Source organism: Balaenoptera borealis, assembly GCF_965194805.1.
Source record: "Balaenoptera borealis genome assembly, chromosome: 3".
Lineage (NCBI taxonomy): Eukaryota > Metazoa > Chordata > Mammalia > Artiodactyla > Balaenopteridae > Balaenoptera > Balaenoptera borealis.
The window spans coordinates 155,216,412-155,236,073 of NC_138866.1; the positions used below are offsets into that span (position 1 = coordinate 155,216,412).

Below are 19,662 nucleotides of genomic sequence, written 5' to 3' on the forward strand. Positions count from 1 at the left end.
GCCACCAGGGAAGCCCTTGCATTTTGAAAATGATTTGTTTTGACTGCTTTGATACTTAAATGACAGATTAACTGGATACAGAATCCTTGTGTCGTACTTAATTTTCTTGCAGACCCTTGGGCACTTCTGCCCTGTCTTCCAGCACAGAATGTTTCTCTGGAGAGACTGAGGCCAGCCTGGTTTGTCTCATAGTATGTTTTTGTGTTGGGATATCCTAGTTTACTGGTAGAGGGTGTTGGGGTTTGATTGGAGGGGAATGGAAAATGGCACAAATTCAACTGTAGCTGTAACATTTTATTTCCTTAAAAAACAAAATGATATGAAGCAAATATGCCATGTGTTCAGTATGATTGCTGAGTACAAGAGAATCTGCAGTATTATTCTCTGTGGTATAGGGTGTGTTTGAAATAAAATTTTTTAATTAAAAAATGCCATGTAACTATAAATCAGGGAGAGCTTGTATTCTTTAGTGATCTAGTTCAAAATATATTTAATCGAAAATCACATTTTTGCCTTATTGATCACAGCATGCATTCTTGTTTTCTTTATATGTTGACAACCACTCGTGTAATTCCTTTATTTTCTTTAGTGTCATTCCCTAAGTTTTGAGTAAAAGTACTTTATATTCTAACATCTTGAAGATTATAAAATTCTAGACTTAGAATCTGTAGAGTGGAGGTTAGTGACAGTTGCTACAGAGGCTAGAACTAAATGGGATGTGTGACTAAAATCTGTTAAATGATTTGTATATGCTAGTTTGGAACTATTTTGAACAAATATTCCTCTAAATATACAAAGTAGATTTAAGTTTTAAAATATCGTGATAATTGAAAGAGTTAAGTATTGAGGACTGGCTTTTCTCTCTTTCTGCAGGGCTCTGTTAAGTATGTCACAATAAAAGAGAAATCACCTCTATTTTCTTATTTTTATTCATTTTTATTTTTTAGTACTAAGGGATTTTAAATTTGTTTTTCCTCTGTATTCAGGTACATGTCTCGAGTCCACGGTATGCATCCAAAAGAGACCACTCGTCAGCTGAGCTTGGCTGTGAAAGATGGTCTTATTGTGGAAACGCTAACAGTGGGCTGCAAAGGTTCAAAAGCTGGTATCGAACAGGAAGGATATTGGTTGCCAGGCGATGAGATTGTAAGTTTTTTTTATTTTATAAATCTGGAACGTTATTTAAATATAACCCATAGAAATTTATTTTCAGAAGTTTAGTAATATTCACTTCCACAGTTTTTATTAACATTAAGGACCTATATTGGTAGGATGGATACTTTCCTTCCTGATTCTTTACGAGAAAACTTGGAGCCTGCTTTTTCTGTCTAGATTACCTTGAATCTGAAAAATAAAACAAAGGAAAGCCCTTTTAATGTACGCACAATTTAATGGTATCCCTAAGCATTTTCTTCAGTAAATATTAGTAAAAAATGTTTCGATGAGGATAATGTTGATGCCATCTAGACAGATTTGAAAGGGATATATACTTTTTTACTTAGGGGCACATATAGAAGTACATTTTTTTAAATGTAAAGGTTGGTTTCATGTGTAATATTTCTGTCTTCCTACCTTATTTGCTTTTGATTTTTCTAATACCTTCATGAAAAGTCTGTTTTTGTAAAGGAAAGCTTTCAAATATAATAAACATTAATTTTTTAGTTCTGAAAGGAATAGATTTAGTAATTAGATACATTGAGAGTGTTTTATCATGAATTCTCTAAAACCTAAAATTATAAAAATGACACAGAATCTTAAAATTGGTTATTTGTGGAAACATTTCCCCAAAACATTGTCTTTCCCTTTCTGGCTCTAGGCAGTTGAGCCAACACACAGACACCCACCTGTCAGGTCTGAGAGCAATAAACAAAGAACACTGTTTTCTGTGGGGAGCTGGTCCACAGAGGCAGCTATCAGTTATATACTTAGAGAAGCTGTTAGTTTTTTACACTGTTATTATCAATTTATTATGTGCCTTGAAAGTTTCTGGAAAGAAAATTCACGTTTTCCACCAACAGAAAACATGGAAGAAAAAAATGTTTAATTTCATTGGTATCACTTGATTTGTGCACTAGAAGTGTTCTTGAAAACTTAGGTGAAAATGTTTATACCAGCATAATTCTTCTGTAAGCTAATTCTTCTTTACCTTACAGAAAAGTAAAGCTTTTTGCCAATAAAGAAACTTTGGGTGCTAGGCCATAATAATAATAATAATGTCAAGTGACATAAATCTATCTACAGCAGACATTTAAAGGAGGGCCATGGTTAACTGATAGCTTATTATACACTCAAAATAATCTAGATAATATAAAATTTCTAATCCCAAAACACTTAGCCATGCACAGATTTAGTACAGAAGGGTATATTGATACTGGGTTGGCCAAAAAGTTTGTTTAGATTTTTCCATAACACATTACAGAAAAACCCGAACGAACTTTTTGGCCAACCCAATAATTTCTGAGATTTATATAGTAACTAACCAATAGTAAATGCAACTTAATCCACAGGACTTTGGTTTGTGGATCATGTGTACATTTTTTCATAAAAATGATTTTACTTCTCCTTTTTAGATTTGTCCTTTTCCATGTGCTTTTTTTCCCCTTCAAGTTGAGGTTTTTTTGTTCAGTTTAATTCAACAAGCAGTTAATGAGTTGTATGTTCATGGCTGCATTAGGTTCTGTATTCTACTTTTATTTTTACATGTTCTTACTGCATATATTTTTATAGCATCATCCTTTTTCTTTTTTCTAGATGAAATCTTACATGTAAATCAAACAGTGTATACAGATTTTATTAATTCTGGTTGGTTCTTATTCACAAGCATTTTTATACCAAGTATGCATATATGATTTAAGTACAACTAAGTATATAAAAATTATACCTAGTTTATGAAATATGCAACTATTAAAAATACATAGGCAACGTAGTGTAGTTGAAAGAGGTAAGGTCATATATGTTACAATTGATGGGGGTTTCAATCCCATCTCAAATATTTTTTTAGTTGTGTGACCTTGAGGAAATTTCTTAACCTCTGATCCTCATTCCTCAGCTGTAACAGGGACACATTAATATCGCTTTCATTTGATTGTTTTGAGGATTAAATGAGATTATCTATAGAAAGCATATAACTATGTACTCAAAGCAAGTTTTTGACCAGTGAATAAGTATGTTTAAAACAAGAAGTGCCTATATATAGTGTAGCAAAAGCACACAAATTTCTTACTAAACAGCAAGCAAAAATTCCCATCACGGTTTTTTTTACTTTTAACCCGTAACCTCAAACACAAGATTTGTTACGAGATTTTCCCTTAGGATGATGGATCTATATTAAAGGCGCAGCTATAAAATGATGAAACTAATTATATGTGCATCTCATGGCTATGGCCGGTGGACCACCTGGCGACCCCGGGGCTGTCTGTGTGCTACAGTTTTCATGCCCTAAGAATACTCTAGAAGGACACGTGACTGACATGGGTCACGCTTGGCACAACACAGTCATCTTACAATGGCCAGCTCTGTGTGTTTGTAGGGACTGTGTGGCCTGTGCATGCAGGCTGCTGTGTATTGGGGCCGGTTGTGAACCACACAGCTTAGGAAGTGCCATCTACTTCTCAGACATCAGGTACTTGCATGTTTATTCAGCAGATCTCTAGCATATGGCAGTAAAGCGGCCTGTTCTAACAAAATCAGTCTTAGGGAAGGGTCAACTTTCTAATTGGCACAAAGGTACTTTGTGGGCTAGTGACAGCCCTGCATGCTGGCGTTTCAGTCTGGGACTCTCCTTTATAGTTTCTCCACTTTGTATATGATATGATTCCTCTAAAAGCTTGAGTCTTTAGATTGAAAGGTGTACGTTATTATTTATCTTGTTCACTTTCTACTCATTATCAAGAGAGGAAAAAGTCAAGTAGGTATATATGGCCTTGGGAAGGAAAGGGATAGGAGTTTTTGGCTATTCATTTTTAAACCTTTATTCAAAGTTACAAAGATTCTTTACTCAGGAAGTTCTGTCATTTGAAAAATGGTAGTAAAGCTCTTCTTCTTTTCCTTGTATAACCTCTAAAAATAGTAGCTATAGCTCAGAGGTGGGGGAAAAGTTGATTCCTCTTGATAAGTCCCACAGGTTATATCCCTTGAGATACCTTGTATTAGCAAAGAGGCTGGAATCCTCTTGTATTCATGGCCACGATTATGTTGAGAAAGAGAAGGTAGGCAAGAGTGTCATTTCTTTAGGCCACTCAGCCGTCATTGAGCAAAGAGTCTGTTGTGTCATGTTTTTATTCCGCCTCGCTACCTTTTTTCCAATGCTTATTTTTAAAAACTTGATGCAATTGAGAAATATGCATATCTTGAATAATATTATTTTTATTAAACCCAGCTATCGTGTAATAAAAGCCTAACTCTAAGACTATTTCAGGATATAATTATATATAACTGTTTAAGAGGAAGCCTGTGTAAGTCAAAGAGTAGCCTCCATTGTACTGAGATTCTGCTAGGAATGGAATGATTTTTAGACATTCTGAGATGCTGATCTTAACCACCATTTGTATCTCTATTGAAGTGATAATTTATTTGGAGAAACTATGATAAAATTCAGCAGTAGACAAGCATCTTCATGGTGATATTTTAAATATGTCCATTTGAGATAGTAGAATGAAAAACATAATTATTAAAAATGAGGCCTCTCTCAATTTTAAATGGTTAGCTTAAATATTAGCAAAATTAAACAAGTAAAAGTATATGTACCAACCAATTTTTAAAACGACAATCTTGCTGAACCTGGGCAACACTCTTGTAAGTTTTCTATGGTAATCTTTAATTTCCAGATTTCTGTCATTAATATTCACTCATGATCTGAATAATTCTTTTAGAGATCGTTTTTAAAGCTTTTGAAATTATATTGGTAAAAGGCCAGTAGACCTGGGCACAGTGTGAAACTGTTGTGTTATATCAAGGCTTGTTTCTTTTGATTTTTTTTTTTTTTTAAAGAAAGACTATATGTTTCCATAGATTGCTTCCTCATCCGCTTGCTCTAAACTAATGTACATGGATGGCTACATTCAATCCATATTCGATCACGATATTTCACGTCCTCTATTCTAACAACTTGAGAAATATATTTCTTGGGCAGAATTTTACCATTGCTCAGCTGAGTTGAGTTTGGTATTTAGCTCCCTTTGTAATAAATACAAGTTAATTTCTTATGAGTTAAACTCTTAACCCACTAAAGATAGGAAGGTCTTATAAAAATATTTAATGTAATACAGGCATACCTCGTTTTATTGTGATTTGGCTTATTGTGCTTTTTTACAAATTGAAGGTTTGTGGCAACCCTGCGTTGTCAGATGATGGTTAGCATTTTTAGCAATAAAGTATTTTTAAATTAATGTCTGTACGTTTTTTAAGACATAATGTTATTGCACACTTAATAGACTGCAGTATAGTGTAAACACAACTTTTATGTCACTGAGAAACCAAAAAAATTTGTGTGACTCACCTTCTTGCAATAATAGCTTTATTGCGGTGGTCTGGAACTGAACCCGCAGTATCTCCGAGGTATGCCTGTATAAGTATAGTAGGGCAGGTGACCTTGAGTTATGGATCATTTGCAGATAAAACATATCAAACATGTGTTTTAATATTGAGGCAGTTGACATTTATTTGGTGACTCCCAACTTGATTCATCGTCCCTGGCACAAAGCTATGATTCTCCCCTATAATTTGACAGATACTTTTTATCTGACATTAAATAATTTGGTCACCAGTGTAGAGGATGACTTAAAAGTGTAAAAAGGTGATGTTTGCTATGAGACTACTTCTCTCTTTACTTACCTGCCAGATCTGGACTCATGGTCTCATTTCTTCTTGCGTGGTTAATGCCAGTCCAAAAATAAAGTATCAGCTTAGGAACCACAGCTTACATTTTCAGTTAAAGTCCTTCCACCAGGTTTGAGAGCAACTGCAGACATGAGCTCAGGTCTTGGCTGGTCAGCCCTGCTTCAGCTTCAGTACTTTTTACATAATCCAGTTTGTTCTGCTGATAAGCAGGACCTCATGCTAGTTTTTACGTAGGTCTTTAGTTAAGGTTTGATACCTTTTAAGAAGCATCATTAATGAAAATACAAATTTTGTGGTTTCTTGAAGAGATTAACATGTTATATTGGGGATAAGTGGATTTAGTTTTAGTTTACAGAGGGACAAGATAGGCACTTCTTTCCATCTTCATCTGCTTCTCCTGATTCAAAAGGATCAGTCTAAAAGAAACTAAGGTTCATATACCTCTTAAAACTTGGCTAGAAGCTCACATCTTTTGTATAAGAGGTAGGATTGGATTTATGTCTTACTCTTCAGAAATCACACCATTAAACAGCCCTGTCCATAAGTGTTCCCTTGCTTTGTTCTTGAAAAAACATTGAGAGGCCTGCAAACAGATTGACTTTCCTAGCCCACTTCATAAATATAGCACAGTGAAGTAAGATTTTTTTTTAAAAAGTTTACATCTTTGCATTTTTCTTGTTATAATTATAGTTGTCATAAATTAATCAGTCATATGTTTTAAATACCCTAAGTCCAAAACTTCATATCCCTTGGATTCTGTTGATTTTTTTAATGTGAAATATATTTTATTATATTTATGTTAATTATGTGCAGAACTACACATTTCTTCCAAAGGTCGTTACCTGCATCAGATACAAAAATATAAACAATTGTTTATTTACTAAGTAAGTAAAGTATTAAGTAGTAAGTGAAGTATTGGTGATTATTAATTAGAAAACAGTTATACTATGGTTCTATGTGCAAAACAAATTGTAATGTACTTAGACGTTATTCTTGCTTTGGTGAAGAATTTCCACTTTATTCAATAGAATATTTTGGGTCACGCTATCCTGTTATACTCTTTTCACCTTGTGTGTGTGTGTATGAGAGTTCTGTCTTTTTTTGCCCTCTTTCTAAATTTTATTTCACTAAGCAATGTTTTAATATTTTAATTTAAAAAATAATATTTAAAATTACTGGAAATATTTAACCATAAAATTCTTACCTCTCAATGATGAACTGAATTTATTAACAGAATTAAACTAAACCTAGAATTGTATAGAATTAATTAATTTTACATTGTATCTATGTTAAAATACCACATGAAACACATATTTGATGATGTAAGATTTATCTGCTCATTATGTAGAAATAGGGGATTAATTTAAAAGCTGAACTCTCTTTTGAATATGAGGGTAGATAGTTTGGGAGGCCCTGTCCAGACACAGTTCTCCCACTGAGCCCTCTTGCTTCAGTGTTTTCTCTAAAGTCAAGTTAACAGTGTTTTTGCTCCATCTTGCTTACAGAGTCAGCTGTCTTAATGAACTTAAGGTCCTGAAGAAGAAATTCACGTGTATAATTGAAAGTGTCACATCATTTTGTGACTTGTCAATTCCCGTTTTGTGCTCTATAGCAAATAGATCATCTTAATAACACCAGCTAACAGTTAACGAGAATTGTAGCTCGTTTGATTCTTACAAAAACCCTATAAGCTGGAATTTGAGCCAGTCTGGCTCCAGAGTCTTAACTGAACGCTATAAATGGTGACAGAGCCTCTTGGTGGTAGAATGTTTTCTACTAGGTTCTGAAGACAGCCTGTATAAACTTCACACTGTGGTGAATTATCGAGTTTACCACATTTACATTCATCACTCCTGATTTTTAAAGAAAAGTCCAGCTTGAACCAGTTTCAGATCAATAAGACATACATTCATGATCTTGTGCAAATTTATAATGACACTGAATTTGTTAGTAAAATGTTTTTCTAACATCTTTATAGGTTTCATGGCACATGAATTCCTATAGATTTTCTCGATGTCCATTTTGTAGCTTTTGTGGTAGTGTAAAAGTTTCCTCTTAAACTAGTGATGATTCTTGAGTTTGCATGCTACTGTCTTTTCATTAATGATTAGCACATTGATAGATTATCAATTGATATCATCTGCGAAATATGTCGTAAAGCAAATAATAAACAGTTTGACCATGTACAAAATCCCTTTAGCTCTGTGTATTGCCTGATATTGAGCAAAATTATAGTAGAGAGACCAAGATTATTTTGTTTTTATTTTGAAAGGCCTACAGTATGCAGCCTTTCTCCAGGACAGCAACCCCAAACAAGGTGAACTAATTTTGCACTATGTTATTTTACTTTAATTCTGCTTTTTTAAAAATTAAATTTCTCTTTCTTTAGGCTAGCTTAGTTAACTCTTGCTAGAATTGTTCATTAAAACCATACTATCTTTACATTGCTTCTAGTTTTGGATTTTGTGCTCATAGGTTTGCTTTTTAAAAACTTTCTTGTATTGAAGTGGCATTTCACATATTATGATGTTGATCAGACTGAATGTAGAGTAGTTGCTGATTTCTGGTGAAATCCAGTGAAAATGCAAGCTTAGCTTTTTGGCATACATTATTGAGTATTAGTCAAAAGCACTGTATAAATGAATTCTATTTACTAAAAGACAAACCGTAGGCAACTCTACCTATAATAAACATGCTTATATCGTTTATACCTCAGAAGAATGTTTCCTGGATTCAGAATGTAGTAACTTTTGAACTTGACTTTTGCATGTTTTGTATATTCTAAACAGCTATTGCAGTGATTAAAAGAATGAACAGCACATACATTCCCAGCTCATACTTTCTTTTATATCAGATAAGTTAGTTGTATGCCATTATATAAACATATATCCAAATGTTTCTCTACTTTTACTTCATTTGTATTACACTTTCATTTCTATAATTTTTATGAAAAACTAGGTCTAGAATTAAACACCCCATTGAAGAAAGATCCGTTTTCATCCTCGTTTCATAGGTGGATGGGAGAAGGTAGGGATAGACGAAGGTAGGAGGTGATATGGGGAGGCTGGAGCTATGCACCAAAATTGTGTTCTCTTGCTTCCTTTTCTTAGTTAACCTAGTAACTACCATTTTGAGAATCACAGGAAGATGAATTAATGTAAAACAATTCAAATGATGAAGAATGGCAGTTTCTTTTGTTAATAATGAGTATATATAAGCCACGAAAATCCTTTAAGATGTTTCTGAACAGATATGAGGAAAATATTCTGAAATCCTTTGTTTTAAACTTGGGAAGAGTTAATTAAAAAAAAAATCTTATCTCCATTGAAACCTAGATCATCAATGATTTTTGATACAAACATTGAAAGAGCTAAAATGCAGCTTACTTATGAGCTGTGTGAAAGGGGTACACCAATGATTGTTATTTTAGTACAGCCAGGAACCACAACTTACTGTGTCTCTGTGGCATCACTGGGTCAGACTTTTTGGGGGAGATTTTTTCCTACTGTGCACAGATTAGGGTTTTCTGTCAAATCAGTATCTTACGATTTTTTAAGCAGTCTGACTGAAATTATTCCTCCATAGTAAATCTCCAGAGTTTATACATCTGTAGCAAATAACTAAAAATGGTCATGCTTTTTTCTTTATTACTTTGGTTGATAAAGACCGCCAATTTCTTACTAAAAAGCAAACCAAAAAGTTTACATTTTTGTAGAACTTACTAATGTACTTTAGCCATGACTCTGAATGTGGGTTGGAAGGTGTGAATTTCAGAACAGTAGCAACTCCCTTCCCTTTTGAAGGAGAGAGACGTAGCCTTCTCATATGGTCAAGCAGTAATACATTTGAACCTTAGGTGCCAGTGAGTCAGTGCTTACTAGACAAGTGCTCTATCGAAGCCAATTTATTGGGGGAGTTATTGATGTAAGAGGGAATGAAAAAGCTGCTCTCTCCCAGAAGCAGAATAGACAGTGATTTATAAAAAGACAAATGATGGCAGAACCCAAGTTTGAAATTTCAAGATTCCCATTGGGAAGTGGCCTTGAAAACACTAAATGTGGGTTTAACCCTTATTCATGCAACTACCACATCTACAAAAGAAGGTTGAGAATTAATCCATCACTCTTAACAGGGGTATTTTTTGATAAAAGCTAAGAGTGATATTTATGAAGAATGAATTCCAAATTAAGGGAACTTACACTATTCTCCTGTTTGTGTTTAAATGGTACTGGCTGTACAAAAAAAAGAGTGTAACAAAAAAGAAAATGTTGAAGAAACCTGTATACCTGCAGTTATGGTCTTTTATTTCCAGGAATAGTCCCAATAAGAAAATAAGCCTGCTTCCTTTTTTGTTTTTTTTTTGTGGTAATGTCCTTTGGAGAATGTGATTAAACCTTTAGTTTCACATTTTCAATTTATTTTTCCAAATTCAACAGACCCTGAAAATTTGACAACCTATCAGAACATGGACATTCTGATTAATGGTTATTTTCAATAAAGCATCCAATACCATGGATGAGAAGATAAGAATAGTGAGCATCACCATTTATTACTATTCTCTCTGTTCCCAAAGTATGCTAAGTACTTAGTATATTTTTAAAAAATCAGAACAAAACAGAGGTTTGTTTATTTGAAATACTAAGTTATAGATCTTGCTTTGGGGTATTCCATTTACTGAAGAAATTATCCCATAGACTATATAAAAACGAAAGATAATGTTAGAACTGGGATTGGCTTTGGACTTATTTCATTTTGGACTGGTTTTGTTATCAGATCACCTTAAGATATTTCTGAATATTAATATGTTTAGGAGAGAATTAAAAATTTAAAGAAGCGAATTTCTAGGTATTTTTTCCCTCTTGTTTTAACACAGTAAATGTCTAAAATTGTTTATAATGCCTAACTTCTGATGGACTTTAGTTTCAATTTTGTTCTTAGTCATTGCAGATATTGACAAAATGTCATACGAAACTATTTTGTATTTTTTGTAGGACTGGGAAACAGAAAATCATGACTGGTATTGTTTTGAATGCCATTTGCCTGGAGAGGTGTTGATATGTGACCTGTGTTTTCGTGTGTATCATTCCAAGTGTTTGTCTGATGAGTACAGGCTTAGAGACAGCAGTAGTCACTGGCAGTGCCCAGTTTGCAGGGTGAGTACCTATGAGCTTTAATGTGCTGGTCAGAGGGGTGGAATTCATTAATAATAGCTGCACAAAGATATCCCAGGTGGTCTTGCCAGGTTAATGGATAAAGTACTGGAGGGTGGGGGTTATCTATTGCAATGTTGGTTAATGAACATAGAACACTCATAAATGAATATCACAGGACACATATTCAGGGTATGGATTTTAGAAAGTTTCAATCATGTAAAAATATACTCTCTTCTCTTACTTTACAATTCCCTCTGGATTGTGTGACTCTTTAATGGATAGTCTTTAGGAATCAAGAACCACTCTCCCATACCAAGGTCTGTTCAGTCAGTCCTCTCTGCTGCTCAGAAAACACAGGTAGCAAAAGGCACATTGTTGGAAACGTTCTGTATATACTTCCCATTTTATATCCATGTAATGTTGCCTTTATTTTTTGTCATATCATGGGTTAGTTTATTTCTTTTATTTGGAGGGTGGAGGGATGGAACAGTTGTATATAAAGAATTCTACAAAATGAAATAGTCTGGTAGGTAAAATAGGTACTTCCCACAATTATTTTCATTCATATTATTTCCCCATTGAAAAGTATACATGGCTGTGCTTGTTGGTTGCAGATGTGGTATGTGTGTATATGAGTGATGTGAGATGCCTAAACACTACATTATGTATGGCATTGATGGTGATCAGTAAAGAATTATTTGATTGGAACTTCTGTTGTTTTGTACTTACAATTGTTAAGATACTTACTTGGAACCATGCAAATTGCCCAGATTACTCATGAGTCCTGTTGGTGAATATGTTTTATAATACTCATTTATTCGTCCAAAAAAAGTTTTGTCTTTATAATTATCTCCTCTTTGGTATCAGCTAAAAATTTCCTGGCCCATTTGCCAGCACGATGAGCAAAGTACAGTGATCATTCTAGTCTTCCCTTAGTGTCTGTGGCTTTGTATTACCTTGGTGTGCTTCTTAACAGCACTACTGTACATATTCAGTAGGCAGGAAAAAAGAGACCATAGGGATCGCATTTTAAAAAATGTGTAATGATGACTTGTAATCAGATGCCTAAATGCTAGATAAGTCGTGATAAATCCCTAGGTCTGAATAGATCAGTATCAGGCCTCAAGGTATAGACCTCCTCTTTGAGGTCTGCAGGAATTATAATGGCTACAAGAAATCAGTGTTATTGGTCATGTGGAAACTGCATTAATACTCATATTTTACTCTCATGGATTTGTGTTTTACCAGTAAATATCTCCTGGTTTTTGGTAACAATTTACACTAGAGGAAGTAAAGAATTAATGAGATCTGAAGAACAAAAGCATTAATGTAGTGAAAATATAAAAGAGGTGTGGTCACTGATCAAATAATAGGGACTCAGGGACTTAGGAAATACAATTCTGGACACACCTGTGTCTTTATAGCCATAGCTTTTTAATATCTAATATTTAGTTCATATTCTCATAGTAAAGAATTTAAACAAAAACACTGGGATTTTTGAGGTTGGGTTAAACATTATGGTAGATGTTTTATATTCCTTACATGAAGAATGGAAGTTGAACACTTAAACCTTTGAAGAAAATGTGTAATGCTTTCTCCGTCAGAATTCACTATCAAGTAGTCAGATTCCATTTTCTAAATGTGTTTGCTCTACTCTTTACTGATAAGATGAAAAATTTTAAATTTCAGTGAGTTGCTGGCTCACACAGAAATGTGATAGCCAAAGTAGAACTTAGCCAATCCCATCCTGCCTTTCTCTTCTTTCCTTTGGTTTTCTTTTTGTCTTTGTCAGGCTAGATATTTTCACATTGTGATATAATTATGCTTACTGAAATGATGCTATGAGTCAATAAAAAATTGTGATTCACATATTCCTTTCATAGACTGTGAGCTACTCTTTCGTTAGACTCAAAAAGCCTGTGTCTGGGTTGGGGATGGTGAGTTTTAGCTTGAGCTTTAAAAATTCCAAAGAGATAGTTATTTCTATGTTAGATCTGTTCTATTTTTTTTAATTGTTATGTTCAAGAAAAGGATAAGTGCTAACAGTTTCTTTCCTGAGAAGAGGGATAATAATAACCTTGAGATTCTAAGAGAATTTTAAATATCTTTTTTGGTTGGTTTTGGGTTAATTTATTTTTTTAAACGATGTGTCAAGACTTCCAGTAGAGCTGTTTTTAATAATCTAACATGAGAGTGACTGACCAGATTTAAATATTCTTGGACTAAGAGAACTAAGTCTATAGACCGAAACTTAAAAATTATGGTTCCAAGTCAGCATAATGACTTCTCTACTTTTCTTTGAAATTAATGTTTGGAAAGAATCTATATTAATTAGATTTACTAATAAGGAATTTTGAAGGTGAGATGCGAGGGCCAAATTTCAATACAGGAAAAATAGTGGATAGAAGCCAATCACTGCTATATAAAATTGAAGATGAAAACATTTCTAATACTTTATAGTGGTCAGAAGACTTGTTTTTATATAACCTCTGTCCCTTACAGCATTGAATAGGTTACCTCTCACCCAGCTGTCAGCTGTGTTACCAGATTCACTTCAGCTCAGGTAACTTTATATCATATATCTGATGAATTCCAAAATATCTTAAGAAGGCAATGATGGGAATTTTTCTCAATTTAGAATAGTTTTTTCAGTTTTCATAATAAATCTCAAGAATCTCAGAACCCTGAAGATATTTCTTTGGAATGTCTGCCTTTCTAAACAATAATTAAACTATTATTTTACAAGTACAGTAGATTGTTATTGAAATAGAGCCTATGAATATCAGATTAGCATTTTGCTTTGAAAAAAGTTCAAGTAATGTCCGGTTTCACACTCCTGTTACTGAGAACTCTTATTAATTGAAAATAAAAAAGAATTTTAAATTACTTTTTTAAAAGTTTACTGTAAAAAAAAAAAAAATTCACATAATTTAGAGGAGGATAAAGCAAAAAAATAAAATTCCCAGAAACGCGACTGCATCATACATCATAGGTGAATGTGCTCACAGACCTCTCTGTGCACACATGCACATCCATTTGTATCCATCTGTGTAACTGGATGGATTGATGGCTTACATACACTGCTGGATCATAGCCAGTTTGCTTCCTCAACAATGTCCCAGACATCTTTTTTCTACAATGTGAAAGGGCTTCCCTGATGCACATTTATGTTGTTTCCATGTGCTGTCTGACCAGCAACACTGCACTGAAACTCACCTGTCAGGGTGGGCGGGGGATGGGACACCAGTACCACCGTGTCTGGGATCGTGCCCCCCTTACACCTGGAAGAGCAGTCTGCTCATAATAATTTATTTCTGTATGAAACTGAAGTTTATATTTTGTTATATTTAGATATATTTGAATTTTATATTCCTGAAGTAGCCATGAATTTTCCAGGAAAAAAAATGAGAAAACCATAACTTTTAAGTGAAAATTGCTTTAATGATTTTATTTGCCTAAAGGATATATCTTCAAAACAAAATGTAGTCAATTATATTTTTTAAAAAGAATTAATTTACATATGTCTACCTAATTCCGTTTGATTGCTTTCACAGGATAAATAAATTCATTGAAGTGGAATTCTTAAAGGATAGGCACATTTCAGTTTGTGATTAAAAAAATCAAGTTGTCCTTCAGAAGATTATACCCATTTATACCAACATTGAAAGTATTCTCCAATTTTTTGTTACCAATTTGATAGGCTCCAAATGGATATCTCATTTTAATGTTCCTTCATTTTCATTTATATAGTTTGCAGGTTACAAAGTCATTTTTTCCTTGATGCTGTAGTTGCAGAAGGCAGGCCTGTGTGTGTGTGCACAAGACTGTGTGTGTGTATGTGCCTGTGAGCATACGTCTTTGCAATGCATGTCTGTGTGTGAATGTGTATGTGTGTAGGCATGTCAGAGTTGTGTGCATACACGTATGTACGCATGTGCGTGTCTTGTGTGTGTGCAGCTATGCATGTACATGTATGTGTGTGTGCGTGCACGCACTGCACACTTGCTGGCCTCCAACCCTGCTGGTAAACATCATGGTACTATTTGAATGATATCTACTTGGGTTTTTTAATACATGGGCAAGGTGACATCTTACAGGAAACCCTAAGACCACGCCCCAGGTTGGCGCCATGTTGCCTTTTAGATCATAGCTATCTGGTAGATCTTTCTATGGGCATGGAAGTGTTCTCTCTCTGCTGTCCAATAGGAGCCACTGGGCATGTGTTTGTTGAGTACTTGAATGTGGCTTGGAGACCCAGGAACTGGATTTCAGTTTGGCACATGTGGCTTATGGCTACTTACTGTATTAGACAGTGCAGTGTTATAACTGCATATCTAAATGCCTATAGTACTCCAAGAGAAACATTTTGGTATAAAATGTCAGCCTCATGAGTGGCCTGGCATTTTTTCTCCCCATCAAGCCATAGTTACGACTTGGAAGAATTCTAAAGCAAGGTTATCAACCAGCTAGCGCCCTGCTGCCCCTCCTCTGCACAGCAGATTGTACAGCAAGCACTGCATTGTGGCTGTGTAAGTTACAGTGTGGTGTAATGGAACGTATAGTGCACAGATCAATGGCTACACTATTTGATAGTGCTGTGTTTGCTATTAAGCTGGTACTTCCTAAAAATCAGAAGATCAACTGCAGGGGAAACTGTATAGCAAAACAAAATAGTTGGCACTTTCCAGGCTAACAGTTCTGAGGCAATAGTATTTTGAAAGGTCCCTATTTCCTCCATCCTCTTTTAATATGTTCATGTTCCTTACATAAATGAATTTTGTTTTTATAACTTTAAGGAGTTGTAGATTCATGTTACTGCTCCCTTCAAATTCAGATAAATGAAAATTTTATGTTTGGACTAAAATCTGTCATTAGGGAGCAGAATGTAGGGCTCTGAACTGTGCTCCCATGGAAAGTACTAGAATGGGAAGTCTGCAGTGACCTCCTTGCCTCCTTTCCCATATTTGGTCCACTGTGCTGCTCCAGTGAAATCCATCCAAAGATTTTTTTTTAAGTTGGGACGTCTTTTTTTTTTTTTTTTTTTTTAATTGAGGTATAGTTGACATACATATTATATGTTTCAGGTGTACAACATAGTGATTCACAATTTTTAGAAGTTATATTCCATTTAGTTATTATAAATATTGGCTATATTTCCTGTGTTGTACTAAATATCCTTGTAGCTTATTTATTTTATGCATTGTGGTTTGTACCTCTTATTCCCTTACCCATATCTTAGGCTTTTATAATCGTCTTATAATATAAAAATGTTGTATTACTATTTATATCCTTAACATCTTTGGTTCACTTTACATCCCATTTATGATGCACTTGTCGTGACTTATATATGAAGGGATCAACTTAAGTCACAAAAGAAAAATACCATTCAAAGTATTGGATAGGGGGTATATTATTCCAGTATGTCTTTAAAACTATAAAATACTCATCTGCCCACAAATGTTTCATATGGTATTTTTCTCTGTTTAAGGGTCACAAACTTTAAAATGTGTGTTAATGTACAAATGTATGGTGAATCAACTTAGCCTACTAATAAAATACAGAAACACAAGAAAATATAGATAAGAAAATGAAGAAGAATTTATATGGGAGAATTTTACTTATTTAAGAATACTTTGGTTCTACATATAATCCGCAAAGCTCTCCCAAATTTGCAGCGCCTGATTCTCTGATGCTTGACTAGTAGGCCATCTAAGGAGATCCGAGGAAGGGAGCTACACTAGTAGGAATTATTCCTAAAATCTCCCTACTACTGCAGCTTCTCCTTAAAATATTTAGAATGAAGATGTCTATTTTACAGGAAACTTAATAGATATATACAGAAAGAAGTCTATAGAAAGCATTTAAAATTAACTTTTAGATTGGATGTTAATCCCCAGGTATATATATTTTTTTCACATGGGGTATAGTATACTCGTTAGACAGCTACTGAAAACAAGGGAATTTAACTGTTTACTAAAACTAAACCAAGACTGAGTTGCTATTTAGGAGGTCACCATGGGTACATACTGACTTGTCACTGTTAACTTAGTTCTGGGTAAGTTATATTTGAGTCATTTGTACTGTGACTCATGATGAAAGCTATTTCTTGAAAGTGGAGATAGAAATTTACTTCTGAATTCATTTTTCATTCCTTTGGGTATGTAGGCAGTATAGTTTTTTTAAATCTCAAAATTAAGGAGAATTCTCATTTAATGAGTGAAACAGGACAAAATGCGAAACGAAAATACTTTAACGTATATTCTTTACTCTGTGTATCTACTGTGAAACTGTAACTGTTCTTGCTTTCTGATTAGTCTTCCTTTTTTAATGTGGGAAGTTTATTAATATTTTCACCCTGAAAGTAAGTACCTTTACCTTCAAGATACATATTATCAATTCTGGAGTAGAGATTTGATTTTTAAATAAAATAGAAGAAGCGTTTTTAAAAAATGTAGACAATCATAGTATTAAAAGCTACAAATGAACATTAATCAAATTTTTTTTTTTACAATTTTTAAAGACAATGGGATCTTATTTTTATACTCACAAAAGTAGAAAATTAATTTTTAAGAAGATCTTTGTCTGAACCAATTACTTTATAAGGCAGTTTTGGTATTCATTCCAGGCTTTACTAGAGGAAAAAGTAATGGGAACATTGATAAAGAATTTTAAAAATTGGATCTAGGATATAAAACTGTAAAATCTCATGTATTGTTATATAAGCTCTTTATAAAACTACCTGGAGCCAAGCAAGAAAGAAAAAAATCTCCACACTTTCCACATTGCCTCCCCATGATGAATTTAACAAGTTACAGTCAGAAAGGGTTGGATGTGAGTGTGAAATGTTTGGGGTGTATTTTGTCCTTGAGATGTATCTTTTTAGTGGCTTTTAAAAAATGTTAATTGAGCTTTATCTTTTATTTTTAGCTATAAGGGATTAAAGAGATAATAGTTGGGCTGGTTCCTACATCAAGATGGTTACAACTTAATCTAGATAAATAGAAAGCTCATTTAGTGTTTCCAGTATTGATGTACTGAAAATATGTACAAAGTGCACACAATTTCCTTTTATTGTCTCTGCAGGTGATGACGTGGGAGAGGAAGGGGTGGAGAGGTAGGAGTGGGGAGGTAGGGGAAGGAGTGGGGAGGTAGGTAGTGTAATGTTGGCTGGTTGTCAGCCTCATTAAGCAGAGAACATATGATACTTATTCCGCGACCCCAAAACAGAGACATGTAAGTTATTTTCAGAAGAGAGAATGGAAAGGTTTACTCCATTGAGGAATCCGTCCTCCCTCTGCCTTTTGAATCTTGTTCTTTCTTTAAAGACTAGTGTTGGTAGAAGATGGAAGGAACAAGTAGACACAACCTGTGTTCCATAAACTTTTTCGAATGTTCCTTTCCTATTCTTAAATCCCTATAACATGCTGCAAAAGAACTTAAAGTTATGTCCAAAAGTAAATTTAATCTTGAATGATAAAATTCCTGACATAACAAGAATAACATAACACCCTTCTCTCTATAGCTAGTATTATAGCAATTTCTATGTGGATGTAGTGGATATAGAAATACTCCATGTTTTCACAATACCAGTCAGTTGTGTGACTTGTGAAATTAATTTGAGACTATACTTTAATAGTTGGTAAATCACCCTAGACTGGCAGATACAAAGCTGATTATATCATCTGAACTTAGTCAGAACCTCCCAACCTCAATCAGAGAGCAAAGAGTTGACTCTGTTAAAATTAATAAATATAGATACAGCTGAAGTAGCATTCAGTGCTGTTTTGTAAATCTCTGTGAAGAAGTTTGGAAACCCTGTGCGTTAGTGATTCTGTAGGAGCAACTTCTCAAGTAGGGAGTGCTTGGGAGTAGAGTCATGTTTGCCAACACACTCCAAGAATCCACCTCAAGATGTTCTTTGTGGTTTGAATTATCCTCCAAGTTCAACTTTTACCTATGAGTAAGAAGGCATATTTGTGACAGCCTAGGGGAGATTTTTAAACTTAAGTTCCTTTCACTTAAGTTTAAAAAAAAAAAACCCAAAAAACTAGTGCCAGAAACTCAAGTGCAAATGATTGTTGCTGGACTGGCCGTGGGAGATGTAGGATGGAGCTGTAGGGAGTCATGCACTCCGAATGCAGAAGTGTTTAACCAAGTTCCTACGCTGGTGCTGGCAGCAGGTGTGGTGTTCTGTTCTTCTGCTCTTGTAGAGGAGAGTTAATTTCAGTGTGTCGGTACCGGGGGTGAACAAGACTGAACATTGGCATATTTTTAGAAGACTGTGCTAGAAAGTGATTGTCATTGAGGGGCTGCTGGGGTCCCAGTGGTACAGAGGAGAAATAGTAGGGCTTGGGGCCACTCCCACCAGACCAGCTCTACTGTTAAAATCTCAAATATTGAGTTTCTTATAAATTCTTTGATTCCTTTGTATTCCAGCATTACAAGTGGTTATAGAGAATATTGCAGAGCCCCTGATTTTCTTAACGTAGGCAATTTATGTGCAGCTAAAATTCATTGGGATTCATTTCTATTCTGTGATTACAGATAGTTATGGAGGAGAGCTTGGAGCTTCCTGGTTCCTCTGACAATATAGGTAATTTATATGCAGACTAGTATTTCTCCAGTAAGCCCCAGAGGCCATCTGTAGCAGAATCACTGGATGTGCTTGTTT

General features: G+C 34.5%; 1 protein-coding gene across 22 annotated transcripts in view; it reads left to right on the top strand.

The window, feature by feature from the left end:
* Nucleotides 1–19,662, top strand: part of ZMYND11 (zinc finger MYND-type containing 11) — a 128,154-nt gene that overhangs the window by 78,651 nt on the left and 29,841 nt on the right. For 12 of the 22 annotated variants that reach the window (XM_082386072.1, XM_082386066.1, XM_082386055.1 and 9 more), the window contains 3 exons: nucleotides 987–1,146; nucleotides 8,111–8,155; nucleotides 10,830–10,991. In XM_082386072.1, the coding sequence (XP_082242198.1) occupies nucleotides 987–1,146; nucleotides 8,111–8,155; nucleotides 10,830–10,991 (367 nt within the window). The remainder of the gene's footprint in view (nucleotides 1–986; nucleotides 1,147–8,110; nucleotides 8,156–10,829; nucleotides 10,992–19,662) is intronic. The other 10 variants (XM_082386056.1, XM_082386076.1, XM_082386057.1 and 7 more) reach the window with 3 other exon arrangements.